At 41.2% G+C, this 27,725-nt stretch overlaps 1 protein-coding gene across 1 annotated transcript in view; it reads left to right on the top strand.

The window, feature by feature from the left end:
• The window catches only part of TMEM26 (transmembrane protein 26), a 94,486-nt gene that overhangs the window by 62,967 nt on the left and 3,794 nt on the right, over positions 1-27,725 (top strand). The window contains exons 3-4 of the mRNA XM_069753617.1: positions 2,908-2,970; positions 15,974-16,194. Of these exons, the coding sequence (XP_069609718.1) occupies positions 2,908-2,970; positions 15,974-16,194 (284 nt within the window). The remainder of the gene's footprint in view (positions 1-2,907; positions 2,971-15,973; positions 16,195-27,725) is intronic.

Raw genomic sequence — 27,725 nt, 5'->3', positions numbered from 1 at the left:
TGGAGGAGGAGGTGTGATGGTGTTGGGGTGCTTTGCTGGTGACACTGTTGGGGATTTATTCAAAATTGAAGGAATACTGAACCAGCATGGCTACCACAGCATCTTGCAGCAGCATGCTATTCCATCCGGTTTGCGTTTAGTTGGACCATCATTTATTTTTCAACAGGACAATGAGCCCAAACACACCTCCAGGCTGTGTAAGGGCTATTTGTCCAAGAAGGAGAGTGATGGGGTGCTACGCCAGATGACATGGCCTCCACAGTCACCAGATCTGAACCCAATCGAAATGGTTTGGGGTGAGCTGGACCGCAGAGTGAAGGCAAAAGGGCCAACAAGTGCTAAGCATCTCTGGGAACTCCTTCAAGATTGTTGGAAGACCATTCCCGGTGACTACCTCTTGAAGCTCATCAAGAGAATGCCAAGAGTGTGCAAAGCAGTCATCAAAGCAAAAGGTGGCTGCTTTTAAGAACCTAGAATATAAGACATAATTTCAGTTGTTTCACACTTTTTTATTAAGTATATAATTCCACATGTGTTAATTCACAGTTTTGATGCCTTTAGTGTGAATGTACAATTTTCATAGTCATGAAAATACAGAAAAATCTTTAAATGAGGTGTGTCCAAACTTTTGGTCTGTACTGTATATCTTTATATTGCATAGTGATATAGATAGAAGATTAGTCATTAATTCATTTGTATGCTTCTGTAAAATCAATGCAGGATAGCAGACATGGTTTACATACAATAAATCCATGCAGAATAGCTAGATAAATAGATGTGTGTGATCAATACAATTAGTATAGTTTGTGCAAATTATGGGACATGTATTCAATTAATGATTATTAGTTTGAGAATAATGGTGCCATTTGCAAAACCAGCAGTGGGAAAGCCAGCGACTGGGGGCAGATGTTTATAGCCTGGAAAGGGGGTAATACCAATGGAGCTTCCCAGGCTATTTAGGTCAGCTCACAGCTATATACTTAGGCTTTGCTAACTATTAAAATGGGGGAACCCCCCCAAAAAAATTACACGGGATTCCCTCATAATTAATAACCAGCAAAGGCTATGCAGACAGCTGCGGGCTGATATTAATAGCCTTGGAAGGGACCATGGATATTGGCCCCCCTGGCTAAAACATCAGCACTAAGCCGGCCCAGAAAAGGCACATCTGTAAGATGCACCAATTCTGGTGCTTAGCCTCGCTCTTCCCACTTGCCCTGTAGCGGTGGCAAGTGGTGTAATAATTGTGGGGTTTATATCACCTTTGTATTGTAAGGTGACATCAAGCCGGCTTAGTAATGGAGAGGTGTCAATAAGGCACCTATCCATTACTAATCCTATAGTTGGTAAAGGGTTAAATAAAGACACAGCCAGAATAAAGTATTTTAATGAAATAAAACACTAAACACAGTTTGACCATTTTATTGTTACGACTAATCCATGCGATGCCCTCGATTTCCTGTAATAAATGAAAAAATAACAAACCAACAATATACCATACCTGTTAGGCATTCAGTCAGTCCCATATCGTAATCCATATCTAGGGAATATACAGTTTAAAACCGGGAGTGGTGCCAATGCGACCATCCCGGCTGTAAACCACTGATGAATGAATGAGAAGCTGCCAGCGGCAGCATCAGTGGCACTTCATTTTCCCATGCTCAAGAGTTCACCGCTGGTCAAGCTGTGAGTCAGCGCAGCATCAGTGACATCACTGATGCTGCCACCGGCAGCTTCTCATTCATTCATTAGTGGTTTACAGCCGGGATGGTTGCATTAGCACCACTAGGGGTTCTGTCAAGCCATGGCCACCACGATCCCCGAATCTGATGCCCTTAGACTTTTGTGAAGCAACATGGGTGCATTGAACGTATTAACAATATTAATTACTTAAAACAGAGAATTACAGACATTATTCACTCTGTTACACCAGACGTCCTTACCCATTTGTGGCAAGAACTTCACTATCATTTGGATGTATGTAGGGCAACAAATGGAGCCTACATCAAACTGCACTGAATATGTATGAAACTGGGAGAGTTTTTCTTTTATTTGGAGCAGATTTCACATTTCTATCGTCTTTTGTTGCCTTCCAGTTACTGGTCAAAAGTGCACCATGACTATATGGACACACTGTATATGTGTGGGTTACTGACATGCACATAGATATACAGTATATGTATTCTATGTGTATATATCTATTCTATCTTTTCTATTATAACCTGTTAGTGTGATTTTTACAGTAGCCGCATATGAATTTGCGGCTTTTCAAAGGACACCGGTGCGTTAAAAATGGAAAGCACTCGCATGGTGCGAGTGCTGTGCATTTTTTTCTTGCATCCATTGACTTGCATTGGCAAGTCTCGTCCAAGATATGCAGCAAATTTCAACATTCTGCGATTTTTTTTCTCAGTCCTATTTCGGCTGAGAAAAAAAATCACAGATGACATGTCACCCATTGAATAACAATGGTCCTAGTGCAATCCTTATTTTTCGCAAATGAGTATGAGCCTGGCATCCTGGGTGCCACTAGTGGCCACTATGTCATACAATATCATGACGTGCATCGCAGAGCAACATCCAGCTGTCAAAGAGGACTGGACCGGACGTGGGACCAGGGATGCAGAAACCTTTTTTCTGATCTCGAGTTGAAATATTAACAGACATCTATAACAAATTGAATTAATGGTGTTAATCAAAAGGCAACCGCAGTTTCATGAAGACCGGGGTATTAACCCAGAGTACAATAACATGAAATAATGATATCTTATGTAACATTCCACTGTTAGTCATAGTTGGTATTGGCCATGGCTGTTGTAATGTGCCAACAATGGCTAATTCTCAATCTTCAGATGATTTATCTTATTTCATCCTAACACCATCTATTTTTATCTACCTATTTTCTAGCCATGTAATAATAAAACTGTGGATATCGCATTAAATGGCAACCATACCGATATTCTACAAGTGGTAAGTTACACAGTGTTTTCTTTATTCTTAAGAATTAATCATCTTTCCGCTGAGTTGTGTGAATTTCAGCACCAAATAACGAAGCTAGATATAAACTGTTGAATTTGCTCCTACTGTCCAGAATAGTGATAAATTTGCCAACTATACGAGGCGATCCAAAAGTAATGATAATCAATACTAAACACAATGAATATAGTAAAAAAAAATATTTTTCTACATAGTCTCCTAACAAGTCTATACATTTAGTCCATCTCTTTTCCCTTCAAAAAAAATTCTTGATCTTGACCCTCAAAAAAATCCCCAACAGCGCTTATATATGTATAAGTATATAAGGGGACAATACAAATATCTCGCTGAGGATCTGTTTATACCAAGGAAGGTGACGGGCACAAGGGGGCATTCTTTGCGTCTGGAGGAGAGAAGGTTTTTCCACCAACATAGAAGAGGATTCTTTACTGTTAGGGCAGTGAGAATCTGGAATTGCTTGCCTGAGGAGGTGGTGATGGCGAACTCAGTCGAGGGGTTCAAGAGAGGCCTGGATGTCTTCCTGGAGCAGAACAATATTGTATCATACAATTATTAGGTTCTGTAGAAGGACGTAGATCTGGGTATTTATTATAATGGAATATAGGCTGAACTGGATGGACAAATGTCTTTTTTCGGCCTTACTAACTATGTTACTATGTTATCACGTCGCTATTGTCATCAAATTTCTTGCCCCGGAGGTGTTCCTTGAGCCGAGGAAAGAGAAAGAAGTCACTGGGGCTAGATCTCACGAATAGGGAGGGTGTTCCACCAGTTCAAAGCCCGCTTCTTGAATGGTAGCCATGGCAACTGCAGCTTTGTGAGCCGGCGCGTTATCTGGGTGAAACAGCACTCCAGTCCGCAGTTTTCTGCGCCTTTTCTCCTTGATAGCCTCCCGCAATCTTCTTATTGGTTCTGCGTAGTAGGAGCCCGTAATAGTGGCTCCCTTCTCCAAATAGTCCACCATAATAATTCCTTCAGCGTCCCAAAAAACGGACGCCATAACCTTCCCTGCTGAGCTTGACACTTTGAATTTCTTCGGCGTCGGCTCGTTTCCAGGTCATCGATTGTTGTTTAGTTTCGGGATCAAAGTGGTGGATCCAGGTCTCGTCCATGGTCAAAAAACGTCACAAAAAAATTTCCTTGTCTGCTTGGAACTTTTCGAGATTTGCTATTGAAATGTCAACTCGTTTCTTCTTTTGCTCGTTGGTTAACATTTTTGGCACCCAACGCGCGGAGACCTTTCTCATATGCAATTCTTTTGCAAGGATTCTTTGAATACTGCCATATGAGATCCCTGGGACCTCAGCTACATGCCTGATAGTCACCCTTCGATCTGCCAATACAACTTCAACTTTTTTCACGTTTTCTTCATTGAGGGACGTGGATGGGCGTCCTTCACGATGTTCATCTTCCGTCGATGTTCTTCCCAGCTTAAATTCCTTGGCCCAGCGTGAAACTGTGGAATATGGAGGAGAAGAGTCCCCCAATGTTTCCACCAAGTCGCTGTGTATGTCTTTGGTAGTCATTTTTTTCAAGCAGAGGTATTTGATGACAGCTCTGAGCTCGTTTTTTTCCATTTTGATGTTCACTCCTCGGCAGTTCATATTCAAATGAATGTAGCTCCCGGGAATCGTGGTCTATTTAAGTGATTTGTTTTTCCTGGACTAGTGGGTACCTAAGGCCGGAGTCACACATGCGAGAAACACGTCCGTGTCTCGCATGTGAACAGCAAGCTCTGGCGCCGACACTTCGGAGCGGAGCGTGCAGCCGCATAGCAACACATGGAGCCGCACGCTCCGCTCCGAAGTGCCGGCGCCACAGCTTGCTGGTCACATGCGAGACACGGACGTGTTTCTCGCATGTGTAACTCCGGCCTAAGAGAGAAGAAAACATTTTATTTTAATTTCTGTGTGCAATAGAAATAACCGATTATCATTACTTTTGGATCGCCTCTCGTATACTATACACACCACCATCTTGCTAAATTGGTAATTGAGAAAGGGCAAAATAAACCCATCAGCTGTTTGTTACTCAACGTTAAAGGGAACCTGTTAGCAAGAAAATGTACTTAAAGGGGAACCTGTGAAACCATGGGCAGCATGAATCAGAGACCTGCTGCACGATTGCTGAGTGATAGCGTAGCTTGAAAATTCGCAGTGAAATAGTCACAACTATTCCTATTCCAGTAACAGCAAAATGAATGAGATTTCTAAAATCACATTACAGCTGCTGCCCATAGAAGTCTATGCAGCAGCTGCTACGCAATACTGCAGAGCCTGCTTATCAGCTTTTACAGCAAAGTTTTTAAAACCAGAGAATACCCAGCTGAGGAAAGCTCCACCAATGGCACATGAGAAAATACCAGAGAAAAGATTACAATTTTTAATCAGAACTTTGGCCAAGTTACAATTCCAAATAACATATATAGCTAATAAAATAGATGGCGACGTACTTGCTGACTATTACATAGTGGAAGCATCGTGACCAAATCTTGGTCAAAAAGACTTTCAAGGAAATGTGTATTTTTCTTACGGATGTTGTAGAGAGATTTGCCTCTCATCCACCGACCAAAACAATAACATGGAAATAAAATATATTTAGTGTCACATTATGTTTCTTCAATTAATGTCTATAATCGGTTTCATTTAATACTCCATGAGAAAATATGTTGAAATAATTCATGGTATAACTAAAGTTTATCATTACAGCCACATGATACGGTTTATAGTGTGGCATTGGATGGTTATGTCATCAGTCCCTTTTGAAATAAACATATGGTATTCTCATTAAATAGATGATGTTCTCTTACATACAACCCCCCTTTTTCAAGCATAGTTGCCAGATTTTGTTCAGAACAATTCAAAACATCTGTCATTGCTCTCTCAACGTAAGCAACTGTTTGAAGAAGGTCAAGCAGCAATCAAACTATTGTTAAAGAAACCATTTTCAAGGTAATCTGTCTCCAGGTTTATTTTTACCCCATCTGAGCACAGGATAACGTTGGGGCAGAAACCCTGATTCCAAAGATGTGTCACTTACTGAGCTCCTTGCTGTAGATTTCATAAAATCCCTGTTTTATCTGCTGCAGACCTGCCAGTTCCCTGAATACTGAGCTTTGTGTAACCCCACCTATACCACTGACTGGCAGCTTCCTGTGTACACTGTGCATAGGCAGAAAGCTGCCAATCAGTGTTGGGGTAGGGGTTATACAGAGCTCATGAATATGCAGGACTAACTGGTAGCAGGTTTTCAAGTTCTCTAGTGATAATCTGCTGCTGATAAAACAGTGATTTTATCAAAGCTATTACCAGCAGCCCAGTACGTAACACATCACTGGAATCGGGGTCTTTGTCTCTACACTATGCTACTTTAAATATAGGTGGCAAAAATCAGTGGTGACTAATTTGCTTTAAATGCAAATAAAGTACATGCTTTGTAATGTCAGCTGACATCAAACCCACAGGTTAGTAATCGAGAGGCATCTATAAGACACCCTCGTTACTAACAACAAAGTGAAATGTAATAAAAACATACACAGAGTAAAGTCCTTTAATTGAAGTAAAAATGTGGCACTCCAGGGGTCCGGTTGCCACAGTGGCATTGTCTCCTTCACAAGGGGTGATGCCATGCCTGGAAGCAAGAAGGGATCCCCTTAGCAGGTAACACTGGCATGCAACACTTTCCTGACTCCAGACCAGAAGGGGAGCTGCCCTATAAGTTCTGGTCTGGAGGCGGGGTTAGTCAGTCAGTCAGAGACAGTGAAGGAAGAGTAGGCAAGAAGTGAGGAGAGCCTGGAAGTGGAGCTGTGACTGACCTCACCCCAGGACTGAGCGCAAAAGACCGGACACCGGAGACTGTGGTTGTGTGTGGACTGCATGCCCAGCAATCAAATTCAGAGGGCAGGAGATTGCAGGTCTCCTGGCCACAACTGACACCCGAAGACACAGCAGCAGACTAGAGCCCGGAGTCACCACGAGGGAGTGACACCTGGGAAAGGCTCGAGCTGCCTGCCATGTGGGTAGTGTTCCACTTAAGGGACTGACAGAGAGGGACTTGAAGAGAGCTAAAGGCATCAAGATTCCAGAGAACAGCGCAGTAGGGAGGCCTCCAACCCCACCTGGCTAAGGGGATTCTAAACTGCTTTCAGGCTGCCTGGATCTCCAAGATCACCTGTCACCAGTGCCCTGGAATGCATCTGCAATTAAAGGTAAAGAAACTACAGTCACTGTGTCCTCCAATCATTCCGGCACCCCAACATCCACAACCCCACATAGACTGTTCTGATAGCTCTGGGGCCCCCACTCCACATGTGGGGAGCCAAACCATCTCAGCTGCATCACCATGGTCCCCAGCAGTCCCTTTAAAGGGAACCTGTCACCCCCAAAATGGAAGGTGAGCTAAGCCCACCAGCATCAGGGGCTTATCTACAGCATTCTGGAATGCTGTAGATATGCCCCTGATGTATCCTGAAAGATGAGAAAAACAGGTTAGATTATACTCACCCAGGGGCGGTCCCGGTCCGGTTCTGGTCCGATGGGTGTCGTGATCCGGTCCGGCGCCTCCTATCTTCATCAGATGATGTCCTCTTCTTCTCTTCAGGCTGTGGCTCCGGTGCAGGCGTACTTTGTCTGCCCTGTTGAGGACAGAGCAAAGTACTGCAGTGCGCAGGCGCTGGGAAAGGTCAGAGAGGCCCAGCGCCTGCGCACTGCAGTACTTTGCTCTGCCCTCAACAGGGCAGACAAAGTACGTCTGCGCCAGAGCTGCAGCGCGAAGACAAGAAGAGGACGTCATCGTAAGAAGATGGGAGGCCCCGGACCGGACCGGACCGCAACGCCCATCGGGCCAGAACCGCAGCGGGACCACCCCTGGGTGAGTATAATCTAACCTGTTTTTCTCATCTTTTAGGATACATCGGGGCTTATCTACAGCATTCCAGATTGCTGTCGATAAGCCCCTGATGCCGGTGACAGGTTCCCATTAAGCTGCATCGGCCATCCCTGGCCGAGTACCACATGTAGTGTCACAAATAAACCCTTTTTCCTATATAAACTTTATTCATTCCCATCATCCATCCCTTTTAATTGCACGCCTAGGGCCACGGCTGCCATGACCACCCCTTTAACCCCTTCATGACCGGGGGATTTTTCGTTTTTCCGTGTTCGTTTTTCGCTCCCCTCCTTCCCAGAGCCATAACTTTTTTATTTTTCCGTCAATTTGGCCATGTGAGGGCTTATTTTTTGCGGGACGAGTTGTACTTTTGAACGACATCATTGGTTTTAGCATGTCGTGTACTAGAAAACGGGGAAAAAATTCCAAGTGCGGTGAAATTGCAAAAAAAGTGCAATCCCACATTGGTTTTTTGTTTGGCTTTTTTGCTAGGTTCACTAAATGCTAAAACTGACCTGCCATTATGATTCTCCAGGTCAGTACGAGTTCATAGACACCTAACATGACTAGGTTATTTTTTATCTAAGTGGTGAAAAAAATTCCAAACTTTGCTAAAAAAAAAAAAAAAAAAAAAAAAATTGCGCCATTTTCCGATACTCGTAGCGTCTCCATTTTTCATCATCTGGGGTCGGTTGAGGGCTTATTTTTTGCGTGCCGAGATGACGTTTTTAATGATAGCATTTCGGTGCAGATACGTTCTTTTGATCGCCCGTTATTGCATTTTAATGCAATGTCGCGGCGACCAAAAAAACGTAATTCTGGAGTTTCGAGTTTTTTTCCCCGCTACGCTGTTTAGCGATCAGGTTAATACTTTTTTTTTATTTGATAGATCGGACGATTCTGAGCGCGGCGATACCAAATATGCGTAGATTTGATATTTTTTTTTATTGATTTATTTTGATTGGGGCGAAAGGGGGGTGATTTAAACTTTTAAGTTTTTTTTATTTTTTTCACATTTTTTTAAACTTTTTTTTTTAACTTTTGCTATGCTTCAATAGCCTCCATGAGAGGCTAGAAGCAGGCACAACCCGATCGGCTCTGCTACATAGCAGCGATCTGCTGATCGCTGCTATGTAGTAGAATTGCACGTGTGCTGTGAGCGCCGACCACAGGGTGGCGCTCACAGCGACGGGCAATCAGTAACCATAGAGGTCTCAAGGACCCCTATGGTTACCATTCACAAGCATCGCCGACCCCCGATCATGTGACGGGGGTCGGCGATGACGTCATTTCCGGCCGCCCGGCCGGAAGCGGTAGTTAAATGCCGCTGTCTGCGTTTGACATGTCCCGGCTTTGGTGCGGGCTCACCGCGGAGCCCTGCATCAAAGCAGGTGAGCCGGCATCGGACGGTATAGTACGTCCGATGCCGGTAAGGGGTTAAGAACCGTCCAACCCGGTTCCGAGTACTCCATGACCCAGGCAGATGTTGCAAAAACACAGACTCCTTTATTTGAAAGTAATACTCCCCAGTCCCCACACTCTGCCACCTATTTATTACTGTAACATTAAAAATAACCCTTTTACCACCAGTCAGTTACTGGTCTTGATCTGTATGAAAGTGTGGGAACCACAGTGCTCTGACTGGCGGTAATGAACTTACTGCTGATCAGAGCTGGTGTCTCTCGCACTGTCACAGAGATAACAACATGAGAAAAACCAGATGTTTGGGCTGCCGATTCATTTGAATGTGGTCTGGGTTCGAGTTTTCGTACTGTTATGGTTCCTGAACCAAACTTTTTTAAATGTTCGACTGAAACAGACAGACTTGAACTTCCACAGGTCTGCCTATCACTACTTGCGATATGTCACATGATGATGTAATGTGAATAAGGGCAAAGAAGGACCGAGACCTGGCTAATGGATACCCATGGGAAACCACATAAATGTAATGTCCAGCTCAAGGAAAAGGGAGTCCATACTCCTTTTTTTTTTTTTTGTTCAGAGCTCAAAAAACCTGAACCAAAAACCTAAAGAGAGATGAACTGGAATATAAGTTGGAAGCACCAACTTATACTCCAGTTCATCTCTTTAGGTTTTTATTATGGGGAGGACGCTGCCTGGAAGATTGCTCTGCCTCCAGAGCTTATTATACAGGGTGGGCAATTTATATGGATACACCTTCCTGTCTGTGGCACATTAGTATATGGGAGGGGGAAAACTTTTTAAGATGGGTGGTGACCATGGTGGCCATTTTGAAGTCAGCCATTTTTGATCCAACTTTATTTTTTCCAATGGGAAGAGGGTCACGTGACACATCAAACTTATTGAAAATTTCACAAGAAAAACAATGGTGTGCTTGGTTTTAACATAACTTTATTCTTTCATGCAGTTTCCTGCAGAACTGGGCCGACTTCTCAGTTGGCTACAGGCTCTACGCTAGGGACGGGCTGCACCTCAATGGGGAGGGTGCAGCTGTGCTGGGGGAGAGAATGGCTAGAAGGTTGGAGGAGTGTTTAAACTAGGAATTGGGGGGGAGGGTATTCATTTTATAGGAGGGGAAGATAGTGCAGACAGAGTCCTGGGCACAAATAAGGAAGTTGGGGGTGGCGGTGGCATGGGGGGTGGGGTCAGAACAGTTAATAATTTAAGAAATAGAAGTACTTAGAGGAACATAAAGTGCATGTATACTAATGCCAGAAGCCTCGCCAACAAAATGGACGAATTAGAACTAATGTTGTTGGAGCATAATTATGACATGGTGGGGATATCTGAAACGTGGCTGGATGAGAGCCATGACTGGGCTGTTAACTTGCAGGGCTATAGCCTGTTCAGAAATGACCGTACAGATAAGCGAGGGGGAGGGGTGTGTCTATATGTAAAATCCTCCTTAAAACCCATCCTGCGCGATAATATAGGTGAATTTAATGAAAATGTAGAATCCCTGTGGGTGGAGATAAGGGGAGGGGGAAAAGTAATAAATTACTGATAGGGGTTTGTTATAAATCTCCAAAAGTAATGGAAGCAATGGAGAATATCCTCGTAAAGCAAATAGATGAAGCTGCGACTCAAGGAGAAGTCATTATTATGGGGGACTTCAACTACCCTGAAATAGATTGGGGAACAGAAACCTGCAGTTCCAGCAAAGGTAATCGGTTTCTGACAATTATGAGAGACAATTACCTTTCACAACTGGTTCAGGACCCAACAAGAAGGGGGGCACTGCTAGACCTAATATTAACCAACAGGCCAGACCGCATATCAAATATAAGGGTTGGGGGTCACTTGGGAAATAGCGATCACAAAATAATAAGTTTTCACGTATCCTTTAAAAAGATGTGTAGTAGAGGGGTTACAAGGACACTAAACTTCAGGAGGGCAAATTTCCAATGGATGAGAGAGGATCTTGGTGCAATTAACTGGGACGATATCCTGAGACACAAAAATACACAAAGAAAATGGGAGACGTTTATTAGCATCCTGGATAGGACCTGTGCACAGTATATACCGTATGGGAATAAACATACTAGAAATAGGAGGAAACCAATATGGCTAAATAGAGCTGTAAGGGGCACAATAAGTGACAAAAAGAAAGCATTTAGAGAATTAAAGGAAGTAGGTAGTGAGGAGGCATTAAATAAATACAGAAAATTAAATAAATTCTGTAAAAAGCAAATCAAGGCAGCAAAGATTGAGACAGAGAGACTCATTGCCAGAGAGAGTAAAAATAATCCTAAAATATTCTTTAACTACATAAATAGTAAGAAACTAAAAAATGATAGTGTTGGCCCCCTTAAAAATAGTCTGGGTGAGATGGTGGATGAGGATGAGGAAAAAGCCAATATGCTAAATGACTTTTTTTCATCAGTATTTACACAAGAAAATCCCATGGCAGACAAAATGTCTAGTGATAAAAATTCCCAATTAAATGTCACCTGCTTAACCCAGCAGGAAGTGTGGCGGCGTCTAAAAATCACTAAAATTGACAAATCTCCGGGCCCGGATGGGATACACCCTCGAGTACTGCAGGAATTAAGTACAGTCATTGATAGACCATTATTTTTAATCTTTAAAGACTCCATAATAACAGGGTCTGTGCCGCAGGACTGGCGTATAGCAAATGTGGTGCCAATATTCAAAAAGGGAACAAAAACTGAACTCGGAAATTATAGGCCAGTAAGCTTAACCTCTACTGTGGGTAAAATCCTGGAGGGCATTCTAAGGGACGCTATACTGGAGTATCTGAAGAGGAATAACCTCGTGACCCAGTATCAGCACAGGTTTACTAGGGACCGTTCATGTCAGACTAATTTGATCAGTTTCTATGAAGAGGTAAGTTCCGGATTGGACCAAGGGAACCCAGTGGATGTAGTGTATATGGACTTTTCAAAAGCTTTTGATACTGTGCCACACAAAAAGTTGATACATAAAATGAGAATAATGGGGATAGGGGAAAATATGTGCAAGTGGGTTGAGAGCTGGCTCAGGGATAGGAAACAAAGGGTGGTTATTAATGGAGCACACTCGGACTGGGTAGCGGTTAGCAGTGGGGCACCACAAGGGTCAGTATTGGGCCCTCTACTTTTTAACATATTTATTAATGACCTTGTAGGGGGCATTCAGAGTAGAATTTCAATATTTGCAGATGACACTAAACTCTGCAGGGTAATCAATACAGAGGAGGACAATTTTATATTACAGGATGATTTATGTAAACTAGAAGCTTGGGCTGATAAATGGCAAATGAGCTTTAATGGGGATAAATGTAAGGTCATGCACTTGGGTAGAAGTAATAAGATGTATAATTATGTGCTTAATTCTAAAACTCTGGGCAAAACCGTCAATGAAAAAGACCTGGGTGTATGGGTGGATGACAAACTTAAATTCAGTGGCCAGTGTCAGGCAGCGGCTACAAAGGCAAATAAAATAATGGGATGCATTAAAAGAGGCATAGATGCTCATGAGGAGAACATAATTTTACCTCTATACAAGTCACTAGTTCGACCACACTTAGAATACTGTGCACAGTTCTGGTCTCCGGTGTTTAAGAAAGACATAGCTGAACTTGATCGGGTGCAGAGAAGAGCGACCAAGGTTATTAGAGGACTGGGGGGTCTGCAATACCAAGATAGGTTATTACACTTGGGGCTATTTAGTTTGGAAAAATGAAGACTAAGGGGTGATCTTATTTTAATGTATAAATATATGAGGGGACAGTACAAAGACCTTTCTGATGATCTTTTTAATCATAGACCTGAAACAGGGACAAGGGGGCATCCTCTGCGGTTGGAGGAAAAAAGGTTTAAGCATAATAACAGATGCGGATTCTTTACTGTAAGAGCAGAAAGACTATGGAACTCTCTGCCGTATGATGTTGTAATGAGTGATTCATTACTTAAATTTAAGAGGGGACTGGATACCTTTCTGGAAAAGTATAATGTTACAGGGTATATACACTAGATTCCTTGATAGGGCGTTGATCCAGGGAACTAGTCTGATTGCCGTATGTGGAGTCGGGAAGGAATTTTTTTCCCCAATGTGGAGCTTACTCTTTGCCACATGGGTTTTTTTTGCCTTCTTCTGGATCAACATGTTAGGGCATGTTAGGTTAGGCTATGGGTTGAACTACATGGACATATAGTCTTCCTTCAACCTTAATAACTATGTAACTATGAGTTATTTACAAGTTTTTGATCACTTCTAAAATGTGTTCAAAGTGCTGCCCATTGTGTTGGATTGTCAATGCAAACCCTCTTCTCCCACTCTTGACACACTGATAGCAACACCGCAGATGAAATGCTAGCACAGGCTTCCAGTATCCATTGTTTCAGAAAGCAAAATTGTGTCAAAGAGCTGAGACAATTGAACAACGTGACTCACAGCTTGAAAAGAAACGTATGAGACAGGCTAAATGTAAGACAGCTGAGACTTCAGAGCAACGGGAATGTCATCTTCACAAGAATCGGATAAGTCAGGCTGAAGCAAGGAATATGGAAATATCTGAACAAAAGGATGAACGTTGTGAAAATGACCGCATACAACATATGCAACGTGTGCAAAGATGTAGGCAGGCTGATTTGAGTTTGGAAGCATTTCACTACAACCCAATTCAAGACTATAGGTCAGTGAGGTCACATCAGAAAGTCATGATTGGCAAAATGGACATACACTGGAGTGGGTGGGGGAAGGGCTGCGCTATGTTGTTAATTGGGTGTAAATGTTTTATATGTTTGTGTAAGGTGCATACATTTTCATTTTTGATAAAAGAAATGTTAAAAAATAGTTGTGATAGTTTACACTACATAATATGTATTGAATATGTAAAATCAATAAAAATGTTGAAATGAAAAAGAAAAAAGTTGTTGTTCACATCAATGTTACAACAAATTAGTAAAATGTCAAAATAATAAAAATTTAAAGTGGAAAAAAAATTACTGTAGCACTCTGAAAATGTCAATTTCAGAGTGATACTGAAAATTCAACTTTAGCTACCATAACCAATAATTTAACATATTTTCCGCACGGAAGCCGCGGGTATTCTACTAGTTTAAAATAAGCTCCGGAGGCTGAGTTATCTTCCAGTCATCCTCCCCCCATAGCCTGGAGGAGGTCATTTACTTATAAGAAAATCGTGGATGGTATCATTTTATTCAGGTTCCTGTTACCTGCATGCCCATATAGTCTGCTTAGGAGGGTTGATCCTACTGATAGATTCCCTTTAAAAGAAAAGTTAAAAGCAACTACCTAAAAACAGGGGCATTTAACTTGGACAAGTGCTATCCAATGTTTTAACGCATAGCATTCTGACCAATCTTATACTATTGGACAGAGGAGATCTGCTATTTTTTTTCTAATGCCAATTTGGCATAACAAATTTGCAACATGCTGCAAGTGGATCCGGAATTTGGATTACGCACACCTATACAAGTCTATGGGTTCGTGTGATACATTGGACTGAACTGTGATGTCAGCAGTGGATTCAGAAAATGTCCAACATCCACAGACTCAAACAATGAAGAAAATGGAGAAATTAAGTTCCTCATCTTCTTCAGATCTCTGATTTGATTCTTTCATGTGAGACAATTGAAGCACACCAAGATGAAATTTCGGCTCAAATTCTGACAGCTTGATTCTCTTGGATGAGAGAACATACGATAGTGTGAACCCAACCTTACATGTGTTATAAAATACCTTTATAGATGATGAGAATCATTCAAGTACCTTAACCCCATCACTGCCTTTTACGTCTATTTACAGTGCGTCAAGTGTCATGTCCCTGCCTTTGATGTGGGCTTGTACTCTGAACCCACATCTTTCCCTGCACATGATTACTGATTTTAATCAGTCATCATGTGTCTTTAACTAGTTAAATCACGATGTCATTCACTGACAGCGGAATTTAAAATGCACCGACATCAGCACTCCTGTCCCCCCAAAAATTAAAATGTTACAGGACTCGGAAAATGACAAAATAGGCAAACAAAAATGTTTCTATCACATTTCCAATTTTTTTTTGTCAGCACTGAAATAAAAAAAATATACATATTTGGTATCTGTGTACTCTTACTGACCTGCGGAGTCATATTGCCAGGTAAATTTTGCCATATATTAAACATAGTAAATAAAAACCCCAAAAAATGATGTGGAATTGCACTTTTTTCACTTTCAATTTTTTTTCCCCTCTTTCCAGTGCATCACATGATAAAATGAATTATGTAATTCAAAAGTACAACTTGTCCCACAAACAAAAAGCCCTAATATGGCTATGGAGACTGAAAAATAAAAAACTCTTGAAATAAGAGGAGGAAAAAATGAAAGCACAAAAACGGAAAATAGCAAGGTTCATGAAGGGGTTAAATGACTGACGCTTGCAACCATACAATGTTTATCTTTTGCTAATATTTTAGCCCTTGGATTCTCAAAAAGAATTGAAGCTTCTAGTATTAGCTCACACTAAAGCACATGTCAATGGCAGAACTAGCTACGATGTTGGGGCCAAACACTAGTTGTCCTTCATGGTACCATGACATGATAACTAATCTTTTTGCTCTGAAATGCTCCACGCTCATGTCACTGTTTTATTTTAATGTAGGGCAAAGAATTTGTTAAATCATTAAATGAAATTTGCCAATCGGTATGGACACTAGGACTGCATCAGACATTTCTACTGCTTCTTATTATTGGAAAATGGCTTCTTCCAATTGGAGATGGAGTAACGCGTGATCAGCTTTCTCAGCTTCTCCTCATGTTTGTGGGAACTGCAGCAGACATTTTGGAATTTACTAGCGAGACTTTGGAAGACGTCACTATAAGGTATATTGCATAATGTACTAACTAAATAGATACAGTTAGGTCCATATATTTTTGGACAGAGACAACATTTTTCTAATTTTGGTTATAGACATTGCCACAATGAATTTTAAACAAAACAATTCAGATGCAGTTGAAGTTCAGACTTTCAGCTTTCATTTGAGGGCATCCACATTAAAAATGGATGAAGGGTTTAGGAGTTTCAGCTCTTTAACATGTGCCACCCTGTTTTTAAAAGGGACCAAAAGTATTTGGACAGATTCAATAATTTTAAATAAAATGTTCATTTTTAGTACTTGGTTGAAAACCCTTTTTTGGCAATGACTGCCTGAAGTCTTGAACTCATGGACATCACCAGATGCTGTGTTTCCTCCTTTTTGATGCTCTGCCAGGCCTTCACTGTGGTGGTTCTCAGTAGCTGTTTTTTTGTGGGCCTTTCTGTCTGAAGTTTAGTCTTTAACAAGTGAAATGCATGCTCAATTGGGTTGAGATCAGGTGACTGACTTGGCCATTCAAGAATATTCCACTTCTTTGCTTAATAAACTCCTGGGTTGCTTTAGCATTATGTTTTGAGTCATTGGTTGTCGTTTCATACTACAGATGGACAATCAGTTTGGCTGCATTTGGCTGGATCTGAGCACACAGTATGGCTCTGAATACCTCAGAATTCATTCGGCTGCTTCTGTCCTGTGTCACATCATCAATAAACACTAGTGACCCAGTGCCACTGGCAGCCATGCATGCCCAAGCCATTACACTGTCTCCGCCGTGTTTTACAGATGATGTGGAATGCTTTGGATCATGAGCTGTACCACGCCTTCGCCATACTTTTCTATTTCCATCATTCTGGTAGAGGTTGATCTTGGTTTCTTCTGTCCAAAGAATGTTCTTCCAGAACTGTGATGGCTTTTTTAGATGTTTTTCAGCAAAGTCCAGTCTAGCCTTTTTATTCTTGATGCTTATGAGTGGCTGCACCGTGCAGTGAACCCTCTGTATTTACTTTCATGCAGTCTTCTCTTTATGGTAGATTTAGATATTGATACGCCGACCTCCTGGAGAGTGTTGTTCACTTGGTTGGCTGTTGTGAAGGCGTTTCTCTTCACCATGGAGATTATTCTGTGATCATCCACCACTGTTGTCTTCCGTGGGCGCCCAGGTCTTTTTGCATTGATGAGTTCACCAGTGCTTTCTTCCTTTCTCAGGGTGTACCAAACTGTAGATTTTGCCACTCCTAATATTGTAGCAATTTCTCAGATGTTTTTTTCTCTTTTCGCAGCTTAAGGATGGCTTGTTTTACCTGCATGGAGAGCTCCTTTGACCGTATGTTTACCTCACAGCAAAACCTTCCAAATGCAAGCACCACACCTCAAATCAACTCCAGGCCTTTGATCTGCTTAATTGAGAATGACATAACGAAGGGATTGCCCACATCTGTCCATTAAATAGCATTGGAGTCAATTGTCCAATTACTTTTGGTCCCTTTAAACACAGGGTGGCACATGTTAAGGAGCTGAAACTCCTAAACCCTTCATCCAATTTTAATGTGGATACCCTCAAATGAAAGCTGAAAGTCTGAGCTACCACTGCATCTGAATTGTTTTGTTTAAAATTCATTGTGATAATGTCTATAACCAAAATTAGAAAAATGTTGTCTCTGTCCAAATATATATGGACCTAACTGTATTTAGGAAGCATTGTTTAGTTGCTTTTGCAATTTTCACTGTCTTTAATAAAAAAGGAGCCAATCAAGCGAGACCAAATCCAGACTAAATCTGGATGCAGCAACCTTGATCCACTTTGTCTAGTGCAATCGGGGTCAGTATTTTTACAGTATGATGTAATAATCTATGTACTATACAGTCACAGTAGTTTTTCACTTTATAGTGAGAGCAATATATATCTTTATCAAGTCTTTACGTAAGCATAAATTTGAACATCGTTTAGTAAAATAATTGTAGTTTGTGTTCATGGACCTATTCAAGCTGACAAAACTTCTTTTACCTGCACAGTACTTTTACAAAGATCTCCTATTGTACTCTTTTCATTATCAGATAAAACCTTGTTTTGCAAAGAAAACATAATAGTCTTTTAAAGGGGTTGTCCAGCCTTATGATAGTGACAACCTATCCTCTAGAAGGTAGATCATCAACATCAGGTTGATAGCGATCCGACACATGCACCCACAGAGCTCCACCAACCTGATAGTACCCAATTGTCTTAAGGATAGGTCATCAATATCATATGTCTAAGCTCCTTTAAGTTAACATAATTCAACTTCAATGGTTAGCAGATGTAGTATTTCCTAGTGGATTATATTGTAAAGGTGTTGTCTGCATTACATGGATGACCCATAGATTTCTATAGACTGTGAATAATGCTTAATTTATGCTGCACTATTGTTGCAAGACAAGTAAGGACTTCTAGCTTTTTTTCTTCAATAACTGCACTCAGACTTTATTTTCCATGACACTCTGAACTTCTCCTAAATATGTTGTACTCATTCATGCAGTCCAGCTTTCTTTAGCTGTCATATTGATTGACACTCACCTTGCATTGTATTTCTTTATGCTCTGCTTCCAATGCCATGATACATCAGTGCAGCATAATATAACCAGTTAAAGCCATCTACATCTATTAGGATGACTTTGTGAATATCCTTCCATGTACTGTATATTTTCTTAAATAAACTAATAGATTATAAGTATTCACTATAAGAGACTGAAGTGGAATCTTTACATTATAACTGTTTGACAAGAGCTGTGCAGTCATAATCATTCACTTTGATAGGAGTTTCTGTTTACCTTTGTGGAGATCTTCAGTGCTATAGGTCATGTGATGACATTATGTGGGTATTTCTGCTGAACAAAATGGTTACCCCTTCAGTGAACAAACAAAAAATGTATTTCCAGGGGGTTACCATGAAATCACTTAATGTAACTAGCAAGTAGCACAGTATACTTGAAGTGCTAGTCTAAAAAAGTATCCATTAGCAGGACCTCCTCAATCAGTTAATCATCAGCAATTTTTTTTGTGAGAAGATGCTGGCCGAAGTGGATAATTACTTTTTATAAAATGTTGAAGCTTGTTGAATTATGAAAGTCAATTTTTCACCTGCAGTTATACAGCTCTGGCAAAAATTAAGAGACTATTGTAAAATGTTCAGTTTATAGGTATATTTTTGAGTAAAATATAAATTGTTCATTTTTTCTATAAACTTCTGACGTCTCCTAATTTCCAAGCAATAAATCTTGTATTTTTTTTCGAAAAGGTAAAATGGTCAAAATTAAAACAAAACAAAACAGTGCTTTCAGACCTCAAATAATTCAAAGAAAACAAGTTCATAATCACAATACTAATGTTTTAACTCAGGAAGAGTTCAGAAATCAATATTTTGTGGAATAACCATGATTTTTAAATCACAGCTTTCATGCGACTTGGCATGCTTTATACCAGTCTTTCACACTTCTTCTGGCGCAAAAATGTAAGCAGTTCTTCTTTGTTTGATGGCTTGTGACTATCCATCAACCTCTTGTTTACATTCCAGAGGTTTTTAATGGGGTTCAGGTCTGGAGATTGGGCTGCCCATGACAGGGGTTTGATGTGGTGTTCTTTTAATTTTTGCCAGAGTTGTAATATGTAGAAAAGGAGTCAAGAAAAAAAACAGTAGTTGAAAACATTAAATTATTGACATCAATAATCCAATATCCATATATGTATACTTTGCACTACCTTTGCAGCCCCAATGTCCAGGAATTATTATAAAAAAAAATTGTTTTGATTTCTCTGATCTCCTAAAAATGACTAAGAAACTCATCTTATATCAGCCCCTCATGGACCCTTGTGAGTGTGACAAAAGTAGGACCTGCTATCACACCACATTTTCAGTAAAGTTCTAGTTAAATCTCAGTCTTAAGGTACCGTTACACTAAACGACTTACCAACGATCACGTCCAGCGATACGACCTTGCCGTGATCGTTGGCAAGTCGTTGTGTGGTTGCTGGGGAGCTGTCACACAGACAGCTCTCTCCAGCGACCAACGATCAGGGGAAAGACTTCGGCATCGTTGAAACTGTCTTCAATGATGCCGAAGTCCCCGGGTAACCAGGGTAAATATCGGGTTACTAAGCGCAGGGCCGCGCTTAGTAACCCGATATTTACCCTGGTTACCATTGTAAAAGTAAAAAAAAACAAAAAAAAAAAAAAAACAGTACATACTCACATTCCGGTGTCTGTCACGTCCCCCGCTGTCAGCTTCCCGCACTGACTGTATCAGCGCCGGCCGTAAAGCAGAGCACAGAGGTGACGTCACCGCTGTGCTCTGCTTTACGGCCAGCGCTGACAGTCAGTGCAGGGAAGCTGATGCCGGGGGACGTGACAGACATCGGAATGTGAGTATGTACTGTTTTTTTTTTTTTTACAATGGTAACCAGGGTAAATATCGGGTTATTAAGCGCAGCCCTGCGCTTAGTAACCGGATGTTTACCCTGGTTACAAGTGAACACATCGCTGGATCGGCATCACACACGCCGATCCAGCGATGACAGCGGGTGATCAGCGACCAAAAAAAGGTCCTGATCATTCCCCAGCGACCAACGATCTCCCAGCAGGGGCCTGATCGTTGGTCGCTGTCACACACAACGAGATCGTTAGCGGGATCGTTGCTACGTCACAAAAAGCGTGACGTTACAACGATATCGTTAACTAAATCGTTGTGTGTGAAGGTACCTTTATCTTAGTTGACAAAGAAATAGATCCAGAAAAATTGATACGTAAGAGTCTTTCCTTACTAGTTTGTGTTTTTACCATCTTACCGTAAAAAATAAGTTTATATCGGCTTTTATTACTGATGGGCAAAGAGAATACAAAGTTCAAACTTTTCTTAAAATGACATTCAAAGGAAAATTGCTTATAACTGATGTAAATAAATTCAGTGTGATTCAGTGAAGCTAACAAGGATTATATGTGTTTAACTTGTTTATCTATTACTTGCTGCGAGACGAGGCCATTTAACGATAAAATGACTAATCTGTTCATGCAGTTTGTTTTCATCTCATCTTTGTACTTTGAAGTTGATATTAAAGTGACGATAGCCTGGGGAGAAGCCAAAAACACAACATTCACATAGAGTAGACCGAGACCTTGCCACAGTTTATACTTCACACAGCAACAAACCATGACAGACAGTAAGGAATGTGATCCAGATATAGTCGACCTGTAAATCATCAATGTAGTCGCTGATTAAATCCATCTAAAGATGGAGAACCCGTCATATTTATTTTAACACTTCTATTAATAAAAATTACGAACAAATGATTTCTGTGCAAGAGGATTTTTGGCCCCGGGTGTTTGATGTGGAATTAACAATCTGTTTTTCATCATGTGCTAAAGGCTTTATATACGAGTGGATTTTGTTCTTCAGACAGAATCAATACAGAAACCTGCAGACTGAGAAAACTTGATCATTTTGAAATTTGGCAAAGTGCCGGCACAATGCATTTAAGATAAAAGTCCTGAAAGCATTTTCTAACACCAGTTATCAAGTCATTGCCTTATTATAGTTAGGCATGAAAGCTGTACTTGCTAGAAACCATCTAGATGATATCTGCTAAAAAAAAAAAAATGTGTGATAACTGCGCTAGAAACAAGTTGCCAAGAAAAAAGCAATGAATAAAGTGGCGGTTGTAGTTTACAGGGAATGTATATAGTTTTATAAATTTTCTAATATTTTAATATTTTTTTTAATTTATTTTATACATAGATTTTATTTTAATATTGGCATATTGTTATATGTTTACAATTGCCTGCCGGAGCAGTTCCTTAAATTTGATTTATAGCATGCGCAAGGACATGATATTGTCAATAGGGTTCTGCGTCAGAGTTGAGAGACCCTACTGATGCTTGCCAGATATCGTGCATGGTCAGCAGATATTGTGCACATGTCCTATTCTAACTAAAAAGGACGGAAAGGGCCCCTGTGCTGTTGTGCAAGGACAATATATTGGCCATTTGCAGACCAAGAGCTGGGTGTACACTTCTGGCTTCAGAGATGCACTGCGCATGACCGGAAGTTCTGAAGATGGTTTCTGGTCATGTGCGCTTCTGAAGCCGAGAAGCGTAAACCCACATTCAGAGACCCATTAACGCTGCTGAAACGAGAGGCGCGTATACGCTAGATTTGCATGAGCTGTCGATGTCAGCTTGTGCAAATTATATTATCATGCCCAGAGGGCTGACTAGTCTGGGGCAGCTAACGCCACATCGACTAGTCACGACCCTCATTATCATAGGAAAAGGGGACATTATAAATGTTTTTTTAAAGCATTTATTTAACTGAATTACATTATAAAGGGCTGGTTAGATTCCATTTTATAAGGGCTAATTGGAAATTATGGACCCCTCAGTTTGTTGAGCAATTTCCCCTGATTGCACCAATACCCTACATGTAATAAGGAACTACTTTTCAGGCACAGTCCAAAGCTCAGGAGGGAAGGAATGCCATATTATACAGCAGATTTTACTGTTGTGGTTTGCGGGTGCCATGACCCACTGGGAGAGACACTGAGGTGCCAGAAAAGCAGTGATCCCATTTTACAAACTACACTTCTAAGTGAATTCATCTAGGGGGTGCAGTGATCATATTGACACCACATGGATTGTCACCGAAGTACTGCTTAGCCATATAGCAAAACTCCGAAGGAACGGGGTGCTATTTGCCTCCTGGAGCTCAGCTTTTCCTAGAATAGTTTGCAGACTCCATAAACATAGCATCTAAGTGTTAGAAGAGCAGAAAACCCTCTTCTTGTGATGCCATTTTAAAAAATGATACCCTTACAAAACATGTGGATGCTAAATGTGGTTTATGCACACTGTGGTGCTCAGAAGGGTGGGGGACATTTGGATTTGGCAGTGCAGAATTTGCTGAATTTTTTGGGAGGAACCATAGCGTTTTTCAAGAGCATTTGTACCACCAGTAACATAGAAGCCCCCTTTATTTCTATTTACAGATATCAGACCTGAGTGAGGACTTGCTTTTTTTGTGGATTGAGTTGAAGCTTTTGTTGGGAACATTTTACCTAACATTTCGAATAACATTTATCTGGCGCTCTATGCTTAGCACTTACATTGGAGTTTCCATCTAAATCAACATTTGAATTGATTCAGATGAAACCCCCAAGAGATCCATTCTTTGTAATGAGGCAGCAGAGTTACTCTGGACCCCGTCTTGTCTGTTCACCACTGGATCATAGGCCAGACGTCGTCCACAGAGCCTCACTGTAGGGAATCTTCCGTCGGGTTTACATATGAATTCTGTACTTTAGAGATTTACACCAAAGCCCCGATGTAAGTGCTCAGCGCAAATCACAGGACAAATGTGGGCTGAGCCTTACTGCGATGTTTGTGACACAGAATGAAAAAAAATCAACAGCAGGTGAATAATTTGTTTTGTTTATTTTTCATGCCATTCCTCGTGTGGTATACTTCACTTGACAACTTTATTCTTCTGGTCAGTGCAATTGCAGCAATGCCAGATTTCTATTACATAGTAACATAGTTAGTAAGGCCGAAAAAAGACATTTGTCCATCCAGTTCAGCCTATATTCCATCATAATAAATACCCAGATCTACGTCCTTCTACAGAACCTAATAATTGTATGATACAATATTGTTCTGCTCCAGGAAGACATCCAGGCCTCTCTTGAACCCCTCGACTGAGTTCGCCATCACCACCTCCTCAGGCAAGCAATTCCAGATTCTCACTGCCCTAACAGTAAAGAATCCTCTTCTGTGTTGGTGGAAAAACCTTCTCTCCTCCAGACGCAAAGAATGCCCCCTTGTTCCCGTCACCTTCCTTGGTATAAACAGATCCTCAGAGAGATATTTGTATTGTCCCCTTATATACTTATACATGGTTATTAGATCGCCCCTCAGTCGTCTTTTTTCTAGACTAAATAATCCTAATTTCGCTAATCTATCTGGGTATTGTAGTTCTCCCATCCCCTTTATTAATTTTGTTGCCCTCCTTTGTACTCTCTCTAGTTCCATTATATCCTTCCTGAGCACCGGTGCCCAAAACTGGACACAGTACTCCATGTGCGGTCTAACTAGGGATTTGTACAGAGGCAGTATAATGCTCTCATCATGTGTATCCAGACCTCTTTTAATGCACCCCATGATCCTGTTTGCCTTGGCAGCTGCTGCCTGGCACTGGCTGCTCCAGGTAAGTTTATCATTAACTAGGATCCCCAAGTCCTTCTCCCTGTCAGATTTACCCAGTGGTTTCCCGTTCAGTGTGTAATGGTGATATTGATTCCCTCTTCCCATGTGTATAACCTTACATTTATCATTGTTAAACCTCATCTGCCACCTTTCAGCCCAAGTTTCCAACTTATCCAGATCCATCTGTAGCAGAATACTATCTTCTCTTGTATTAACTGCTTTACATAGTTTTGTATCATCTGCAAATATCGATATTTTACTGTGTAAACCTTCTACCAGATCATTAATGAATATGTTGAAGAGAACAGGTCCCAATACTGACCCCTGCGGTACCCCACTGGTCACAGCGACCCAGTTAGAGACTATACCATTTATAACCACCCTCTGCTTTCTATCACTAAGCCAGTTACTAACCCATTTACACACATTTTCCCCCAGACCAAGCATTCTCATTTTGTGTACCAACCTCTTGTGCGGCACGGTATCAAACGCTTTGGAAAAATCGAGATATACCACGTCCAATGACTCACCGTGGTCCAGCCTATAGCTTACCTCTTCATAAAAACTGATTAGATTGGTTTGACAGGAGCGATTTCTCAGAAACCCATGCTGATATGGAGTTAAACAGTTATTCTCATTGAGATAATCCAGAATAACATCCCTCAGAAACCCTTCAAATATTTTACCAACAATAGAGGTTAGACTTACTGGCCTATAATTTCCAGGTTCACTTTTAGAGCCCTTTTTGAATATTGGCACCACATTTGCTATGCGCCAGTCCTGCGGAACAGACCCTGTCGCTATAGAGTCACTAAAAATAAGAAATAATGGTTTATCTATTACATTACTTAGTTCTCTTAGTACTCGTGGGTGTATGCCATCCGGACCCGGAGATTTATCTATTTTAATCTTATTTAGCCGGTTTCGCACCTCTTCTTGGGTTAGATTGGTGACCCTTAATATAGGGTTTTCATTGTTTCTTGGGATTTCACCTAGCATTTCATTTTCCACCGTGAATACCGTGGAGAAGAAGGTGTTTAATATGTTAGCTTTTTCCTCGTCATCTACAACCATTCTTTCCTCACTATTTTTTAAGGGGCCTACATTTTCAGTTTTTATTCTTTTACTATTGATATAGTTGAAGAACAGTTTGGGATTAGTTTTACTCTCCTTAGCAATGTGCTTCTCTGTTTTCTTTTTGGCAGCTTTAATTAGTTCTTTAGATAAAGTATTTTTCTCCCTATAGTTTTTTAGAGCTTCAATGGTGCCATCCTGCTTTAGTAGTGCAAATGCTTTCTTTTTACTGTTAATTGCCTGTCTTACTTCTTTGTTTAGCCACATTGGGTTTTTCCTATTTCTAGTCCTTTTATTCCCACAAGGTATAAACCGCTTACACTGCCTATTTAGGATGTTCTTAAACATTTCCCATTTATTATCTGTATTCTCATTTCTGAGGATATTGTCCCAGTCTACCAGATTAAGGGCATCTCTAAGCTGGTCAAACTTTGCCTTCCTAAAGTTCAATGTTTTTGTGACTCCCTGACAAGTCCCCCTAGTGAAAGACAGGTGAAACTGCACAATATTGTGGTCGCTATTTCCTAAATGCCCAACCACCTGCAGATTTGTTATTCTGTCAGGTCTATTAGATAGTATTAGGTCTAAAAGTGCTGATCCTCTGGTTGGATTCTGCACCAATTGTGAAAGATAATTTTTCTTGGTTATTAGCAGAAACCTGTTGCCTTTATGGGTTTCACAGGTTTCTGTTTCCCAGTTAATATCCGGGTAGTTAAAGTCCCCCATAACCAGGACCTCATTATGGGTTGCAGCTTCATCTATCTGCTTTAGAAGTAGACTTTCCATGCTTTCTGTTATATTTGGGGGTTTGTAACAGACCCCAATGAGAATTTTGTTACCATTTTTCCCTCCATGAATTTCAACCCATATGGACTCGACATCCTCATTCCCTTCGCTAATATCCTCCCTTAAAGTGGACTTTAGACAAGACTTTACATAGAGACAAACCCCTCCTCCTCTACGATTTTTACGATCCTTTCTAAACAGACTGTAACCCTGTAAGTTAACTGCCCAGTCATAGCTTTCATCTAACCATGTCTCGGTTATTCCCACTATGTCAAAGTTACCTGTAGATATTTCTGCTTCTAGTTCTTCCATCTTGTTTGTCAGGCTTCTGGCGTTTGCGAGCATGCAGTTTAGAGGATTTTGTTTTGTTCCAATCTCCTCATTGTGGATTGTTTTAGAAATGTGCTTACCTCCCTTCTGAATATGTTTTCCTGGGTCGTCTTTGTTCGAGTTTAATGTTTTTCTTCCCGTCCCCTCTTCTTCTAGTTTAACGCCCTCCTGATGAGTGTAGCGAGTCTTCTGGCGAATGTGTGTTTCCCAGGTTTGTTGAGGTGTAGTCCGTCTCTGGCGAGGAGTCCATCGTACCAGTAATTCACACCGTGGTCCAGGAATCCAAATCCTTGTTGTCTGCACCATCGTCTTAGCCAGTTGTTTGCATCAAGGATCCTGTTCCATCTCCTGGTGCCATGCCCGTCTACTGGAAGGATAGAAGAAAAAACTACCTGTGCATCCAGTTCCTTTACTTTCTTCCCCAACTCTTCAAAGTCCTTGCAGATTGTCGGTAGGTCCTTCCTTGCCGTGTCATTGGTGCCAACATGTATCAGAAGAAACGGGTGGACGTCCTTGGAGCTGAAGAGCTTTGGTATCCTATCGGTCACATCCTTGATCATCGCACCTGGAAGGCAGCATACTTCTCTTGCAGTTATGTCCGGTCTGCAGATGGTTGCTTCTGTGCCTCTCAGTAGTGAGTCTCCCACCACCACCACTCTTCGTTGCTTCTTGGCTGTACTTTTTGCTGTCACTTGTTGCTGTGTGCCCTTTTCTTTTTTGCTTGCTGGTATTGCTTCATTCTTAGGTGTGCCATCTTCATCCTCTACAAAGATTTGATATCGGTTCTTCAGTTGTGTGGTTGGTGATTTCTACATGGTCTTCTTGCTTCTTTTGGTCACATGCTTCCACTCATCTGCTTTTGGAGGTTCTCTGACACTTTTTTCACCTTCTGTGACCAGTAGAGATGCTTCTGTTCTGTCTAGAAAGTCTTCATTCTCTTTGATGAGTTTCAAAGTTGCTATTCTTTCTTCCAGACCCCGCACCTTTTCTTCTAAAAGGGCCACTAGTCTACACTTCTGACAGGTGAAATTGGATTCTTCTTCTGGTCGATCTGTGAACATGTAGCACATGCTGCAGCTCACCATGTAGGTTGTCACATCTGCCATGTTGCTCCTAGATCCTGCTG

This window comes from Ranitomeya imitator, chromosome 2 (assembly GCF_032444005.1).
Source record: "Ranitomeya imitator isolate aRanImi1 chromosome 2, aRanImi1.pri, whole genome shotgun sequence".
NCBI lineage: Eukaryota > Metazoa > Chordata > Amphibia > Anura > Dendrobatidae > Ranitomeya > Ranitomeya imitator.
Note: the sequence above shows the minus strand (reverse complement) of the source record. Positions and strands in the feature narration are given on the sequence as shown.